The 16,903-nt window shown below is 36.2% G+C and overlaps 1 protein-coding gene across 8 annotated transcripts in view; it reads right to left on the bottom strand.

Annotated features, from left to right (window-relative positions):
- The window catches only part of Ankib1 (ankyrin repeat and IBR domain containing 1), a 156,545-nt gene that overhangs the window by 83,993 nt on the left and 55,649 nt on the right, over positions 1–16,903 (bottom strand). For all 8 annotated transcript variants that reach the window (XM_023706525.1, XM_023706527.1, XM_023706528.1 and 5 more), the window contains exons 4-5: positions 12,704–12,886; positions 5,421–5,538 (exon numbers count right to left, since the gene is read on the bottom strand). In XM_023706525.1, the coding sequence (XP_023562293.1) occupies positions 5,421–5,538; positions 12,704–12,886 (301 nt within the window). The remainder of the gene's footprint in view (positions 1–5,420; positions 5,539–12,703; positions 12,887–16,903) is intronic.

Consider the following 16,903-nt stretch of genomic DNA (forward strand, 5'->3'; position numbering starts at 1 on the left):
GTGTGTGTGTGTGTGTGTGGCCAGCTCAGCCCATGTGGGGGCGGGGCTGGCTGGCATGTGGTGCTGGGGGATTGAACCGCGTTCCCTGTGCTTTGCTAAGCTTGTTCTAAGTAGGTGCTTTAGACCACTGAGCCATCTCACCAGCCCCTCCATTTATTCTTTTGACCATAGTTGATCATGAATAAATAAGACCATGTGTGGTACTGCATCTCTCCTTGCTCATGAGTAACTTCCATTATTTTGGTCAGCTCTACAGTACATCTAAAAACACACTGTATTGATAGGTGAAGTAAAGGACAGAGGATGCTTTCTAGTGCTATAAACTTTACCCTAAATGTAATTTAAGGCAGTTTTTGCTTTTGCACAAGTTTTCAAAGTTATGAGTGTTAGGCATTGTTATTAGCTAAGAAGAAAACCTTTTCTCCTTAAATTATATGATTTTGAAAGGCATTTTGAATTTCTAAATTATTATTTTTTTTAATTTTAGGACAGGGTCTACAGGGTCTTACTGCATACATCAGATTCCTAGTGATCCTCCTGTTCACAGCCTCTCAAGTGCTGGGATTACAGGCATGCACCACCACACCCAGTCTCAATTGCATTTCTCAGCAGGCCCTGCACTGCAGGCCAAGGGTAATTAAATTTTGACCAAGGATTTACTTCAAAGTTTATAAAGATGAAGAAATATAATTTTATAACAATAAATGTAGGGCTGGCGAGATAGCTCAGCAGTCTAAAGTGCCTGCTTAGGCAAGCTTAGGTAAGTGCAGGGACTGCAGTTCGATCCTTGGCACCACATGCTATGTCAGCCCCACCGCCAGGAAAGGCTGAGTAGGCCATAAAAAAAGATTTAAAGTATATATAAATAATATTTCAGGTATATTACTTATTCATTCCACAACTGTTTTCTGATAGGTATTGAGAAAAAAAGTTAAAGCAGGTCTCAAATACCTCCCAGGTTAATAATGTGGAAAATCAAATAAGAAGGATACTTGGAAAGGCATTTGCAGAAAAAATTTCCTGGAAGAGGTAGACATTTTGAAGGGTAGGTAGAAGGGGGGAAGGTAAAGAACTGAAGAGACTATCAGCCCAAGTAAAATACTCTGTACCATAAAGTCTACTAAAAATTTAAGTCTGTGGAGAGCCAGTGAAGGATTTTCACAGGGAGTGACAATGCACAGATTGGATTTTAAAAGAACACTAATAGCAAAGAAACTGTTGAGTGAAAGAAGAATAGCAAAACTGGAGTACAGGACTTAGAGCACTAGAATTTAGATGAAAAATAATGAATTTAAGTTGGTGGCAGAGGGACAGAAAAGGAAAGTGGGTAGAGACTGATATCTGGAAAGAGAAATTAGGCAACAGGTGCCACATATAATAGAGATGCAGGAGTAAAGTAAGACTTTTGAATGTCTGTCTCAAGCAACTAGGTCAATGTTCATGTACAATCACCAAAATGGTGGGAGAAATGAATTCAACTATGGATATTTTTAGTTTGAGAAGAAAATGGAGAGTACACATTCAGAAATACAGTGTACAATATGTGATTAAAGTCAGATTAGCAATACTGTCTCTGTTGTTTAGATGCCCTCTGAAATGACTGGTTTCTATAGATAAATGTGCTTAGCAATGTTTCTCAGAGAAGAGTCCATTTAATAGGCTTGTTTATAGAGAAGGTTTATGTCCATTCCCATACTTAGTGACTGAAGATTCTGAGGTTAGCCTTGGAAACCTAAATACACTTTCTCAGTCTATTCTTTTCATACTAAAATTTAAGAGCTATAAAGTAGGAAAAGAATGCCAATTGGAGAATCATGAGAACACCATTTATTTTTCCTTTTTTTTTGCAGTAGCAGGGACTGAACTGGGGACCATGTGCTTGCCAGGCAGGCACTTATTCTACTGAGCTATCTCCCCGGACGCTGAGAACATCAATTTCAAAGGTAGTGATTCTGCTATTTTTATAACAAATTATTGACACTGCTGATCAGTGGATAATGAAATATGAAGATGTAAATTTTCTTGTGATCATAAGATTACGTAAACATTTTGTATGCATTCTATACTACTTTAGTATAGAAGATAAAGATTTCAACTTAAATAGCTAGAGCCTTAAAATAACTGCAATTTGTCTTTATGTTGAAAATTTAGCATTTACCTCTTTCTCTTTGAAAAAAAAATTTAAAATTATAAAATACCCTCCCCCTGCAATGTGCAATATTGATGATGCAGTGAGAGTCCAACCCAGCATGTGACAACTCTCAGGAAAGGTTGTCTTAATCAGATAATTTATACCCAGATGAACATTTAGGAAAATTTCCATAGGGTGATTATATCTCAAAATAAAAGAATTTAAAAAAAATGCTTAAAGGGATAGAATATTTTTTGCCTTTAACTTTGCTTCTTATACTTCTGAGCAACAGATTTCACATAAAATGACAGACAAAACTAGTTACATAATTTTATATACCTAAATGAACTATTACAATTTTTATAAGTGAACAAACTCAACAAAAATTACTGTTAAAATCAGGACTAGTTCTATGGATTCCAATACTCACCATGTTCAAATCGGACACATTTCTAAATTAAGGTTCCAAGTTGATTTAGTAGTTTGATTTTTAAAAAGAATTTCGTATTTTTTAAAAAATTTGTATGCATTTCATTTGTCAAAAATTTTTCTTTCGGGTCTGAGAAGGTCAGTGAAATCCCCTCAGGATTTATCCTGAGATCCTGTACCTCAGATTGTAGAACCTTTGTCAGTGTCAGCCATGTGGAGGAGTCACGGCCATTGCTTGGCCAATGTGCTCTCTGTGAAAGCCTGAGAGAGTGTTTTCTCTCCATGTGACTCTCCTTAGGCTCACTCTACATCATCGATCACTTTCCTCTTTGGCCCCATAATCTCCTTGATCAGAAAATTTGGGACATGACCGAGTTACATGACGTTACAGTACAAGTTCTCATATGTCCTGAGTCTTAATTGACCTTAAAAGGTTAGGGCCAAAATGTTGGCTTTTCTTTCAGCCCTTCTTTTTCTCTAGACTAGTACAATATAAGGGCAGAAAGAGTGAAAAAGAAAAATGAAAATTCCAGCACAGTAAAGGACAAAAGACAAATAAGAAGGAAAACAGTTAAAGGATGAAAGTAAAAAGACTCTTCTCATATAAGAAAGGCAGAATATCCTTTGGTGGTCACAGAAAATAGGCAGCATCAACAAGCAGAAATGAGAGTGATCAATTTATTCAATTCTTATATCACACCTACTTAGGTTTGCATTTATGAGTACATTATACTTGTTTAAAGACACTATGTTTTGGAGTAGTTGATTGTATAGTAGTATAAATTCAGAAAAATCAAGGTAATAAATGTATTAATACTCAAAGTAACCAAAAAAAAATTTTTTTTTCTTTCAAAAGGTAAATCTAGCCAGTCCTTTCCACATGTCAAAGAGTAAAACCAGACCCATGCCTATCACCATGCACAATACTATAGTCAAAATGGATCAAAGATTTAAATATTAAAATAGAAACACTAAATCTTCTGGAGAAAATATAAGCATAAATCTTAAAGACATGGGGTAGAGTTGATGAACAAAAACTAAACTGCCCTGGAAGTACTTCAAAGAATCAACAACTAGGATCTCATCTTTGTGAAAAGTTTCTGCACTTCAAAGCAAATCTCCAACAGAGTAAAAAGAAAACCCATGAACTAGGAAAAAATTATAGCTGACTACTCCTCTGACAAAGGCTTTCTATTTATAGAGAACATATAAAAATTTAAAAAATTAGGCCCCCCAAATTCAAAGACCCTATCCAAAACTGGTCATCAAAATTGGTCTTATATTCATCAGATGAATATATACGTCTCAGAGGAAGAAATACAAATGGCAAGTAAATACATGAAAAATTGTTGAACATCATTCGTCATTTGAGAAATGCAAATTAAAACAACACTGAGATTCCATCTGACCCCAGAAAGAATGGCTAACATCAAGAAGCCAGCCAATAACAAATGCTGGACAGGATGTGGAGAAAAAGGAACCCTTCTGCACTGTTGGTGGGAGTGAGAACTGGTACAACCACTATGGAAATCACTGTGGAGATTCCTTAAAAAGCTAGCATTGTATGTCCCATTCAAGCCAGTTATTACCCTGCTAAGTATTTTTCCAGAAGAACAAAAATCCTCAATACAGGGCTGGTGAGATAGCTCAGTGGTCTAAAGTGTCTGCTTAGGCAAGCTTAGGCAAGCATGCAGGAACCTCGGTTTGATCCCCAGCACCACATGCCATAACAGCCCGCCCCCAGGGTGGGCTGAGCTGACCATAAGAAATAAAAAAATAAAAACAACAAAAAAACCTCAATAAACAGTCATAATTTGTCATAGCTAAATTCTAAACAACCCACATGTCCATCAACTGAAGAACAGATAAGGAAGATTTGGTATTTTACACAATGGAGTATTACTCAATTATAAAATAGGATAAATTTGAGTTTGTTGTCAGTAAATGGATGTAGCCAGAGAACATACTCTTCAGTGAAATAAATCAGACCTGCATGTATAAACATCATATTGTCTCCTTAGTGTGAGAATCTGAAAGAGAAAAATGGAATCTGAAGGGCACAATAGACACTGGAAAAAGGGAATGAAACTTATTCAAAAGGAAAGAGTTACTGAGTTGAGAAGAAAGACAGGAGAGGGAGTGGGGGAAAGAGATTTATCTATGTATATAAGCAGGACAGTTTGGACAACGGTACTGTGCATTTTTGCTAGTCTATGAAAAGAAGCAGTTAATGTTTTAATTTGTTTCATCTCTTTTTTTCAATTGTTTCTACTTCTCTTTCCAATTTCTTATATATCTCTTTCTTTTTTTCTTCTTCAATTTCACATGCATATATCTGTTAATATGATTAACTGATTGGAAGACAACACTATGTATTATAACAAATACTGTGAAATTCATATTACTTTGTTGAGTGAAACTCTGAATCACTTGTAAATTTTTGTTTTAATTCTAATTTGTACTCTCTTTACAAAAAAAAAAAAAAAAAAAAATCTAGCCAGCTGTGGTGGCACACACTTATAATCCCAGCACTCAGGAGGCTGAGACAGGAGGATTGTTCCAAGTCTGAGACCAACCTGGGCTACAAAGTGAGCTGACGGCCAGCCTGGGCTGCATAGCGAGACCCTATCTCAAAAAAAAAAAAAAAGTGAATCTAAACGTGTTGAAAACCCTTCACTGGCTCTCCACAGAATTAAGGGATGTTATGAGGATGATGAGCTTTGCAGTAACCACTGCACAAAAAAAACTTTAGGCAAAACCATTTCATTTTACACTACAATACAAAAATAGTCATTTTTTAACTCTGAAAAGTTTCAAAAGGTACCCACGTATCAAAAATGTAAGACATTTTTTTCATTACCATGAGCTCGAAGTAAAGCTTCAGCAGTAAATAGAGGAGCCTGAAGCATGTCTGCTGTTTCCACAATAAGCATATCTTTCAATCGACGCAGATCTTGAGGCCTTAGTCCTTCATAAGGCTTTGAAAAGAAAAAAAAAACCTGGAGTTAAATTGGCTATCATACTCTTAGGAAGTATCAAAAATATCTATAGTATAAATAAACATATATAATTATCATTTATTTAATTTTTCAGTTTCAACTGGACTATGGAAAGTTGAAAAGGCTTCTTCAGGCTCTTCTACTGAAGCCTTCAAACTATTAAGTTCACAAATCTCCTTCCTGAAGCTTTAGCTTCTGCATTTAATTCTGGAAAAAAAACTATTTCACTATAATGGCAAAACCACTATACCTTACAATATTTTCTTTACATCCCCACAATTGTTTTTTTAGTTTTGAAAACTGAGATAATATAAAAAAGCATTAGAAATAAAAATTTATAATCATACCACTGAATGATAATCATTATTAAATTTTCATGCATTTTTATCCAGTCTGTTTTGTTCTTTTACAAATCAACCGTGTTTAAACATGTGTCTTCATTTAGGCTCCATTTTAGCCAGTGAACCACTAACTAGTAACCAGCTTACTGTACTCAACATAGAACTAAGGATTATATCACAGTGTAAGAATCAGTAGAAATTCCCAAATAGTTATTAGTTAATTTATATCTATTTTAGAATTAAGTTTTTTAGTATCATTAGATTTTTTGCTACCATTAAATCAATTCTTACTTCATCCCATACGACTAGGACTATTCACCAAATTCTCTGACTCAACATGATTAACTTGTTGACCCTTAGACATCTTCTGGTAGGAACATACAAAAAAAGAATGAGTATGTTCATAACAGGAAATATTGACAGTCTTAACCACATAAAAATAGCCAAAACTTAAAACAAAAAGGTATACCACTTTTAACAATCTAGAAAATTGTAATATTCACTAAATTTAAACAAAGTTACAAAACATAAATATCCTTAAAGGTACAAATTATTTACCTAGCCAATTAGCCAAGTTTAGCAAAAAAGGCAATACTTAAAAGTTAGTAAAGGTTGGTGCAAAGAGTTGGTCTTCATTCTCTAGGAGAAACTGAAAATCAGTATATCACTTAGCAAGTCTTATTATATAACGTATTATAGGATTTTAAACTTCATATTTCAACTTAGTAATTTTAATGTAGGCATCTACTATAAGATATAACCATAAATGTGGCCATAATGGTTGGTTGTGCTGCTACGTCTAAAAGCATAAAATTCAAGTAACTCAAATATACAGTTAGGTGGCTATACAACACCTATGGTACAATAGCAGTTGTGTAAAATGATTTCCATGATGAGTATGTAAAAACTCATGAGTGTTGGGAGTTTTTAAAATCCTGCTGGATGTACAAATCACAATATGAAATATGCAAACGGAAATATGGAACACAATCCTATACAAAACTGTACAAAATTAAATATTTAATTTTTTTATATTTCTCTTTTTATAACAATGTTTTACAGAAAAAATTAAGAGAAAAATCACTTAGTATGTTAAAATGTTAGGAGCAGTAACAATCTACATAATCAGTCTATATTGCTTTACCTTCAAAAATTATGCTGCAGATTTATGTTAAATATGCTTTATAACACACGCCGTTAACAGTTTATTTCACCTATATTCTTATTCAACTATCCTACCATGAATGCCTAAATATACAAGTATCCCATAAACATAACTAGTGTAATGGTTTGTGTCTAGATGTCCTCCCAAAGCCTCATGCAGTCTTGTGGGCTGGGCTTTTCAGAGGCAGCGAAATCAAGGGTTTGTGATTCATTCATGGTCCAGTGCTAAGATTAAGGGTGTGAGAGCTACACACACCCTAGGGTGGTTAGACTCCATACAATATAAGGGACAGAAAGAGGCTTGCCATCCCTTCTCTTGCTGTTGTCTTCTGCCACCACGAAAAGTTGCTCCTCCGCCATATACCACCCTACATTGGAGCCAGCCAATTGTGAACTGCAACCACTACAAACTGTGTGCTTTATCAACCTTTCCTCCTTTAGCTTTGGGTGTCAGATATTTTTGTCTCTGCAATTCAAACATAAATAAGACAACTAGGAGCAAATAGAAAATTGACCCAATCTATTCTATGTAGGGATGTCATTATTCTTTTTTTCAAAAAGCTGCAACTTAAACCTAGTTTACTCTTAGAAAAACCCCAAACCATCAAGAACACTTGGCTTTTAAACTAATTATGAAACACTCTGTGCTGCAAAACACAGTACATCCTTCCATGGCAACTCCTGTAGTACTAACTCCACTATAAAAGTTATATAATAGGTATCACATTGCTTCTAGAAAATGTACTGTGCTACTGTGGGAGGCACAATAACTCCAGGCCTCCAATCCTATTGCAAGTGGGTTTCCGGGTTCCTCCTCCCCTACCTCTGATGAGCTAGGTTCCTAGTTCATACCCCGCCCATTTCCCATAAGTCTTCTGCTATGCCCAGGAGGTGGGACTTCCTGTCATAGCCCGGTTGCCTAGTTACTTGCACCTTTTACCCGCGGACGTCATTTCCCTATGCCTCTGCTATATATACCCAGCACCTCCCCTGAATAAAGCGAGACTTGATCAGAATCCTGTCTTGTCTCCATTCTTTGCATCTCCTGTCCTTTGTCCCCTCTTCAATTCCCCGCTCCTCTCCCAGGTGACCTTCGTTGACTGACCCGTTGGTTCGCGACATGCTACTTCTGGAAAACGTATTCCAAGTTCCAACATGGGATTCCACATACTTTTCTGTAAGAGCATTTCTTTCTTTTTTTTTCTCCCCCCTGTATTTAGTACAGGATCTACAGGGTCTCACTACATAGATGAGACTCAGTGGTTCTCCTGTTTTCAGCCTCCCAAGTGCTGGACTTACAGGCATATGCCACCACACCCAGTCTCCATCAGCATCTCAGCATGCTCCACGGGCAGGGCCAGCACAGCACGATGGGGATTGAACCCACGATGGAAATTGAACCCCAGATGCTGTGCTCTGCCTAAGCAGGTGCTTTAGTCCACTGAGCTATCAGGCCAGCCCCTGTAAGAGCATTTCTTGATATTCCTAACAAGGGCAACTTTCTATTTCTAGGACTTAACTCCTAAATGTTCTTTTTCAGATTAGTCACCATACTACCTCATTCATGTTCAGCCAATTAGGTAGAGAGAAAACAGTGAATTTATCCACGATTCTAGTGTTAACTAGAGATCAGCAGCACAATTAACTATTCGGGAAAAATAGGTTTCTATGCAATTCAGAGATAATATATTGAAAGAAAAATTTTAGATAAGAAAGGGTACTATAAAAGCAATCTACATAGGTTAAATTCTTGTAAATGGATATAGATTAAAACGCAAATAGGTAAAATGGAATAAAAATATTCTTAAAAGACAAAGAGAAGTCACTGCCTTCATGAACATGAACATATTCCCTCTAAAAGTGCAATATGACTGTAATTAGCTTATGTGAAACATTTCAATGCATTGCTCAGTCCCAGGTGGGCACTAACTCTCTTCTGTGGGAAGGATCAAAATGAAGGTGCCTTTCTCTTCCCTAATGGAAACATAAATGCTTCTATTTTCAGATGAAACACAAATAGCAATAACCTTCAAAGAAGTCAATAGTGACATAAAGAAAAAGGAAACTAAATTAAAAAGAATGAATGAACAAGAGTACCTTTTGTCACTGCATAGTACTACCAGAAGACTACTCAAGAAATAAGAAGCTGTCTAATACACAAAGTTTATTACTTTGACTCATGTAAGAAATGACAAGTACTTCTAAAAAATACTTCAAAAGCCCTATGACATAAAGGAATTATAAATGAAATATTTATTATTGTTATTTTTTCACATGAAATAGCTCCCATCAACTATATAGGTGAAACACATCCATTTAAAATGAGGGAAATGAGAAGAGAAAGAGGTGAGTGGGAGACATACACATGGAATGGAGGGAGGGAGGAAGGGAGGGAAGGAGGGAGAGAAGAAGGAAGGAAGGAAGGAAGAAAGGAAGGAAGGAAGGAAGGAAGGAAGGAAGGAAGGAAGGAAGGAAGGAGTGAAGGAAGGAAAGAAGGAGAAGCCAGCAAAGGCAATGTCCACATGTGGGTTCCTGCCAGTCAAAAAATCCTGGGCCTAACGGAGCTATACACTGGGGAAGTGGGCAGTCTTAAAAAGGGCTTTAATGGTGATGTACTGAATACTCTTTTATTTCATTAATTTAGATGTAGACATATAATTCTACTTGTTCACAAGTCTAACCCTCATTAGTTTTTCCTGTTCTTTCTTAATAGAGGTTTTTAACTGAGTCCTCTGCGCAGCCATCACTTTCTTGTTTCTTTGTAAAGAGTTATTACTCTGTGAAATTATGTGACAATTTACTTTTCAAACTCACATGTGCACTTCTTTTTCCCTTGCTGGAATATAAATACTTAAAGGGCAGGTGCTTATCTTTGTTCCTCACTGCTTCCTATGTGCACGAAAAATGGTGTCTGGCAGAACACTCAGAGCTCTGTTGAATGATGGGGGTGAACTAATAAACTAATCATTTGGAAGAAAGAAACAAGATATGTTAAGAAGACACAGGATATATTACACACTCTTCAAATTACTAACTGAATCAAAGACTTAGCTCAGGCTGTAAAGATAAAAATATCTAAATTGCTTAAATGTTCATTACTATTTATCAATTATTATTATTCCAATTTTAGTATATGTGCTGCTGAAGCGAGCACTATCAATTATTATTAAACTGAAAAAATATTTTAGAACTCAGTGTATGACATGATGAAACTTTTCAATAAAAATGCAATAGATACATGACTGCCAAAGTCTGATGGTATAAAAGACTAATTGGTTCCTTTCCTTAACTGCCACAGAGGGTTTTGGTTCTTCTGGAGTTAAGTCATGCTGAGATGAGGCCCTCACTACATCCAGCAGCTGCCTGCACACCTTGGCCTCCCTTTTCAAGCCTGCCTGTATCCTGCAGGACAATCAGGTCACCTTCACAGAGGATAAGATCAACACCCTTATTAAGGTGGCTGATGTCAATGTCAAATCTTTTTGTCTTGGCTTGTTTGCAAAGGCCCTGGCCACTGCCAACACGGGGAGCCGTCTGCAGTGCAGGGGCTGTTAGACCTGCCCAGGCAGCTGGTGCTGTACCCACAGAAGAAGCCTGGCCCCTCGAATGCTTCTGCCCCAGCTGAAGAAAACAGAAGCAGAGAAAGAAGGAGCTGAGGGGTCTCACAGGCTTTGGTCTTAAATTTAGTAAATACATTTATAAAACAACTTACTAAAGAAAATAAAAGAGATAAAGAAATGCAAATTTTAATTCTAAGAAACTCAGGTCTTTTGGCCACTGTAGGGAATATAAAAGCTCAAAAACTGTTAGAAATTCATGGAAAAAATAAACACTATGAAGTAGGTAATACACACAAAAACCAGCAGTTATATAATTCCTTTCAGAATCAATACTGATCAGGAATCAAAATCATTTTTGGAGGAAAAAATATATTTTGTTATAACTTCTTTATAAAATATCTACAAGTACTTTGTGTAAGCAGTGTGTTAGTCACTGAAAATATTCTGTTGGAAAAGGCAGGTGTTCCTCTCAAGTTAATGGAGCTGACAATCTAATAGGAGAAGAAAGCAATAAACAAATACCTGAGCAAAATAATAATAGCATATGATAAAAATGATACAGAACTGTGGGTGTTATTCAGTGATAAAACATGTGTTTCATATGTGCAAGGTGCCATGTTTAGAAAAAAAGAAGGAAAAAAAAGATGGTAAGTGAGGTGATGGCTGCTAGCTGGTTTGGCTTCATCAACCCACACTATATACATCATCTTTACCTCCTAAGTGTATATAATTCAGATCTGTCAATCAAAGAGAATTTAAAATAAATTATACTGGGTGTGGCAGCATGCTCATGTAATCCTAGCCATTTGGGACATTAAGGCATGGGAGCTGCAAGCTCAAATCCTCCCAAGGGAGCTTTGAAAGACTGTCTCAAATTAGGGCTGGGGATATAGACCAGGGATTATAGCCCTTGAGTTCAATTTCCAAAACTAGAAAAAAAAATTCAAAAAATAAAATGAATATTCTATAAGGAATAATGAGGTTTTATTTTTAAATGATCCAAAATTGTATTTCTGAGACTAAAGAAAAATAACAGGGGAAGATTTTGAGCTCAGGAACAGATGTAAAGGTGTTATCGTAATCTAATTATGATTAGAGAATAAGGTATGCCAGGAAAAAATGTTTTGAGATGATGTTGGAGAGGCAGGTCACACTGTAAGAGCAAACAGTTTGGATTATTTGTAAGTGCAATGAAAAGCCACTGCTATATGGGGAAGCTTGATCTTCACTGTGGTGATGATGATTTCTCTTTGGCTTCCTGCTTTAGGACACTTATGTTCATCAGTCACTATTTGTCCATGACACTATTTCACAAACCTTGCTGTTTGGATTTTCTCTAAAACTATAAAACTCAAAAAGTTAGCTAACCTCAAGTATTTCATTATAGTAACAAAATGCATAAATATAATCACTAACTGATTTAAATGATATGATACAATTTAACTTGAAAACTATCACTCTAATTTGTGTATAAAATGGACTCTAAAAGGGTTTGACCGGAAGGGAGGAGATCAATAGGGAACTATGACAATAACTCAGATGGGAGAAAAGTGAGGGTGGTGACAACCTGAAGGGTAGAAGTAGAGCTTAGGAAGAGTAAAAGGATTTAGGTTGTATTTGTGTGGTAAAATAAACAAGATTCTGTTTGGAGGGTACAGTTAAGATGAGTTGAGAAGGGCTGTCACATTCATACTAAAGCAACTATGTAGTCAGAAGTAATGTTTATCAAGACAGAGAAACTAAAAGAGAATACTGTCCCTGAAGCCAAGGAAAGTTTCATAAAGGAGGGTGTGGTCAGTTTGGTCAAGTGTTTCTGAGGAATTCAAGACAAAGAGAATGAGGCTCTGGTAGCATAGAGTGGATAGGACTTTCCATTTGCATCTTTATATAAACTAAAGATATTCACATGTGTTAGAGAAAAGCCCCCTATTCTCCAGGTTTTCTAGATGTATTTTTATACCTATTGCCATGAAGATAACAGGATATTTAGCATATCCTACGATGGCCATGCAGAGTTGAGTTTAAGAGAAAAATTTTTTAAATCATTACATACAATTTTTGAGTTAAAAAGTGTTTTACCTCCCGTTTGTCTAATGCAGCATATTCAGCTTCTATTTCTTCAGCCTCAGGATCCCGAGAAAATACCATCTGAGACTCCAGATTGAGAGCCAAATCTTTGTGGTGTTGCTTTTCAGCACAATCACAAGGAGTATCTTTATTTTCATTCTCAGCAAACAAGTCTCCTCCATGTTTCACTAAAAGCTAAGAGATTTTTTTTAAAGAATTTACAATCACAGATTTAAATGACAAGTTATTCTATGGTACATATTAAAAATTAAATGCATAAAAGAACTGGCATCACAAAATGCAACTGTGTACTTGAAACATAAGAAATAGTATTTAGGAGCAGTACCTTCAGATTTTTAAGATTAGAAATTCTTGTTTTCAATAATTAGTTCCTATTTCTAACATTGCCAGTCAAGCAGAAGACCCAATACTATTATGGACTACTAGACTCTTAGAATACTTTGCTGAGTTAACACACCTATAATATTCAAATAACGAACTTAACAAAAAAAAGGGGATACAGATGAATGTCCATTTTGTATCTGTGTATTCAAAATCGTTAGGATAGATAGTTACATTCTCTTAATGAATAGAGGGATTTTTTCTAATAGTGTTTGTAAATAGGATCTCATGTCCGCATCTTGTACCACTAGGAAGAATGTATGCAACATGTTAATTATTGAAACTGTCCTACCAATTTGTTATTTTTTCTTTCTTTTTTTGGTGGAACTGGGGATTGAACTCAGGCCCTTGTGCTTGCCAGGGAAGAGCTTATTCCACTGAGCCATCTCCCCGGTCCCTGTCCTACCAATTTGGTTTGAAATTGTCTCATTGCTATTTGTTTCTCAATAAAATTATGGGAAAAAAATGTATCCAATTAAAGGGAAACTGCACGCTAAAAAAAAAATAATAATAATAATTAGTTCCTTTTATCAAACAATAAAAATATCAAATCTTAAACTTTAAAAAGCATTTAAGGGCTGGCCAGATAGCTCAGTAGACTAAAGCACCTGCTTAGGCAGAGTGCAGGGGCTGGGGTTCCATTCCCCGCCTGCCATGCTGGTCCTGCCCCAGAGGCATGCTGAGACAGCAAATGAGACTGGGTATGGTGGTGCACCCCTCTAATACCAGAGATTGGGAGGCTAAAATACAGGAGTATCACTATGAGTCCGGTCTGTGTAGTGAGAACTTATAGACCCTGTACCAAAACATATTTAAAAAAATTTTTTTAAAAGCATTTTATCCAGCCCCAAAAGTTTTAACAGATAAAAATATTTATAGTTACTAAGTACCTTAAAATTATTTTTTTAGAATTTCTATAAATCTTCTTAAACAAGATGACACTGTTGATGTGATTACCTTAACCACTAACACTCAGGTGCAAAGTTTTTATTTGTATCATTCATAATCCTGTGAAAACACTGAAATGAAACTGGATGACCAAGTCACTCAGGCAGAGCTATTTACAATTATTTCTCAAAATAAGTGATGGAAACAGTTACTGATACATAAATTGGGCAGATATTCTATCACATAGTCTCACTTTGATCTACACAAATCTTTCAAAACAGATGGCATGCTGGGTATTGTGGCGCACACCTGTAATCCCAGCTCTTGGAAGGCTGAGGTAGGAGGATCAGGAGGTGAGTTCAAAGCCAGCTTGGGCTACAAAGTGAGTTCAACGCCAGTCTGAACTACATAGGGAGACCTTGTCTTAAATATAAACAAAAACAAAAGAACAAAAGCAAAAGTTAAAGAACTTGACCAAAGTTACTCAGCTAGTAAGCAGCAGAAATGAATTCAGATATATAAGTTTAACCATGTCTGGATACTGAAGTCATAGTTTAGACTCATCACACAAACTAAAGAAGCCAAATGCATCCCAGGTTGATCCTGAAGTTCTACCCAGGCTCTGCTATTATCTAAATGTGAATACACTTCAGAGGTTTGCCTTTTGTGTACAGTTAACCAAAATGGCAAGTTGTTTTTTTGTTTTTTATTTTCTTCAAAATAATATTATCTATCTTTTAAGATTGGAATTTTTGTGGTTACCTTATAATCACCCTAGAGACTTGAGAAAATAAGGGACTTAAACAATGTCAGGTCTGGAAGCTACTGGCTAACTTGGTAAGTCCACTGATTTGACTTAAGCTTCTTGTTCTTGGTCTAGATTATGGTTTGGAACTAAAATTTTTAATATTTAATTTTACATGGTTTGATTTTTTAATTGTAAAAATAAGCTATCAGGAAAACAAGAAATATGAAATATAGACTTGTGGTCATAAAACTTAACTAAAATACTCTGGCTGTTTAAAAAATTATTTGCCACCCCATCCTCTGGGGCATGCTGAACCACCACAGAGACTGGGCATGGTGGCCCATGCCTGTAATCCCAGCACAGGGGAGTCTGAAAACAGGAGGATCACTTTGAGTCCGAGCTGTGTAGTGAGACCCTGTACCTAGTACATAAATGAAAAATAAAATTTATTTGCCAAAGATAGCTCTAGTTCACTGTTGTAGTCACTTCTAGAGTGAGTCTGATGACAAGGTCATATCAACTGCTGTTTTCCACCTGGAACCTTCACAAAGTGTGGTTTGGGGACCAGAAATAGTAGTCATAGATATTTGCCAGAAGTGCAGAACCAGGCTCACCATCCAACTCTCTCCAATTCCAAGTCTCTAAATCAGAATTTGATTAGAAGCAGTATGCTAGAGGACAACCAGTATGGCTGTGGAATTTGATATATTTATATTACTTAGTCTATTCAACACCAAGGACTTATAGATAAGTTCACAGAGTTTTACCTATATACAAGATCTATTACTATTACCAAAGCAAAGAAAACAGTATGTAGGACGTTGTTCTCTATCAAGAATATCAGTAAGTGGAACCATCTTAATAAGATATGCCAGAGTTTAGACTCCCTTTGCTAAGGAGTTAAAAAGGGTGCTTGTATGCAAAAGGGGTGTACAAACTCATTGTTGAGAGTTACTGCTGACCACTGCTAAAATGACACTGAAGGGTAATCTATTTTTGTAAGCAGCCCCCAACTAAGTTTGACTGGAGTGGGTGAGTGAAACACAGAGACCAGTCTTTCATACTGCAAACGAAATCTGAACAGAAACTTATAATCAGTGATTGAATGAAAGGTTCATTTATTGCATTTTTCTTGGTGTTAATAATTTGCTTGTTATGCTATCTTTGGTATAAGAATTATATTAACCACCATACTGTCTGACATTAATTGGTAATGTACTAAAAACAAGTTCTGTTGCTGTTCTTTGGGAGAGAAGTTCAAGAATACTAGTAAGGGGAAAATGTAAAATTGTTGCTGTGACATTATAGGAAGTTACATCTGGTTTCAAAGAGGTACTCTAAAAATGCTCCAACCAAAGCCCCATATCATTTTCCTTATCATCAAATAAGCTAAGGAAGACTTGAATAGAAGTATTTTATGAGAATGTGGTTTTCAGATATCATAAACACTTGGTGGTACCTAAAATGTTCTTCCTAAATACAAACATAAAATTATCATTATCTCAACTCCCTTTGCTGAATTGAGAACAGTTCCATCTGTTCTTCTTTCTAATTCACAATTCCAGAAGAAGAGGGGGTAACCCATAGTATTCAGAAAAAATCCTGTCTCACCCTTCTGATCTATAAGGGTGACACTGGGCAAATTATTTAACTGCTGTAAACCTCAGATTACACAGTTTTTATCTGCAAAATGAAGCTTATATAATTCTGAGAAAAGGTGAAGAACAAGATGATTCCTAATGTCTAAGATTGCTACGTCATTATCTGTGTGTGTGTGTGTGTGTGTGTGTGTGTGTGTGTGTGTGTGTGTGACTGTGGGCACTCCAGCAATCCTTCCATTTCCTCTACCTTGGTTCTGACTTCTTACTAGATTTTGGCACAGAGGCCTTTTAATTTAATTCTATTATCATTCTGGTTACTTTTCTAATAGGGCCATGGATTGAATAAGTACTTTTTTGGTCTGCATATAGGAATGAGGTGCCATAATGATAAAGCTGAAAATATCCTACTGTCTAGTGTCACCATGGCTGTCTTAAAGTGGCAGAGCAATGCACTGCTTACCTGATTGCTGATGCCGGTGCAAAGAAAAATCTCCTGCCAGTTGTATGAAAGCACAGAACAGGGACTAATGGACACCTGCTATGCAGTAGGTTACACTGTCAAGGTCTTTATCA

Source organism: Octodon degus, unplaced genomic scaffold (assembly GCF_000260255.1).
Source record: "Octodon degus isolate 3935 unplaced genomic scaffold, OctDeg1.0 scaffold00262, whole genome shotgun sequence".
Classification (NCBI taxonomy): domain Eukaryota; kingdom Metazoa; phylum Chordata; class Mammalia; order Rodentia; family Octodontidae; genus Octodon; species Octodon degus.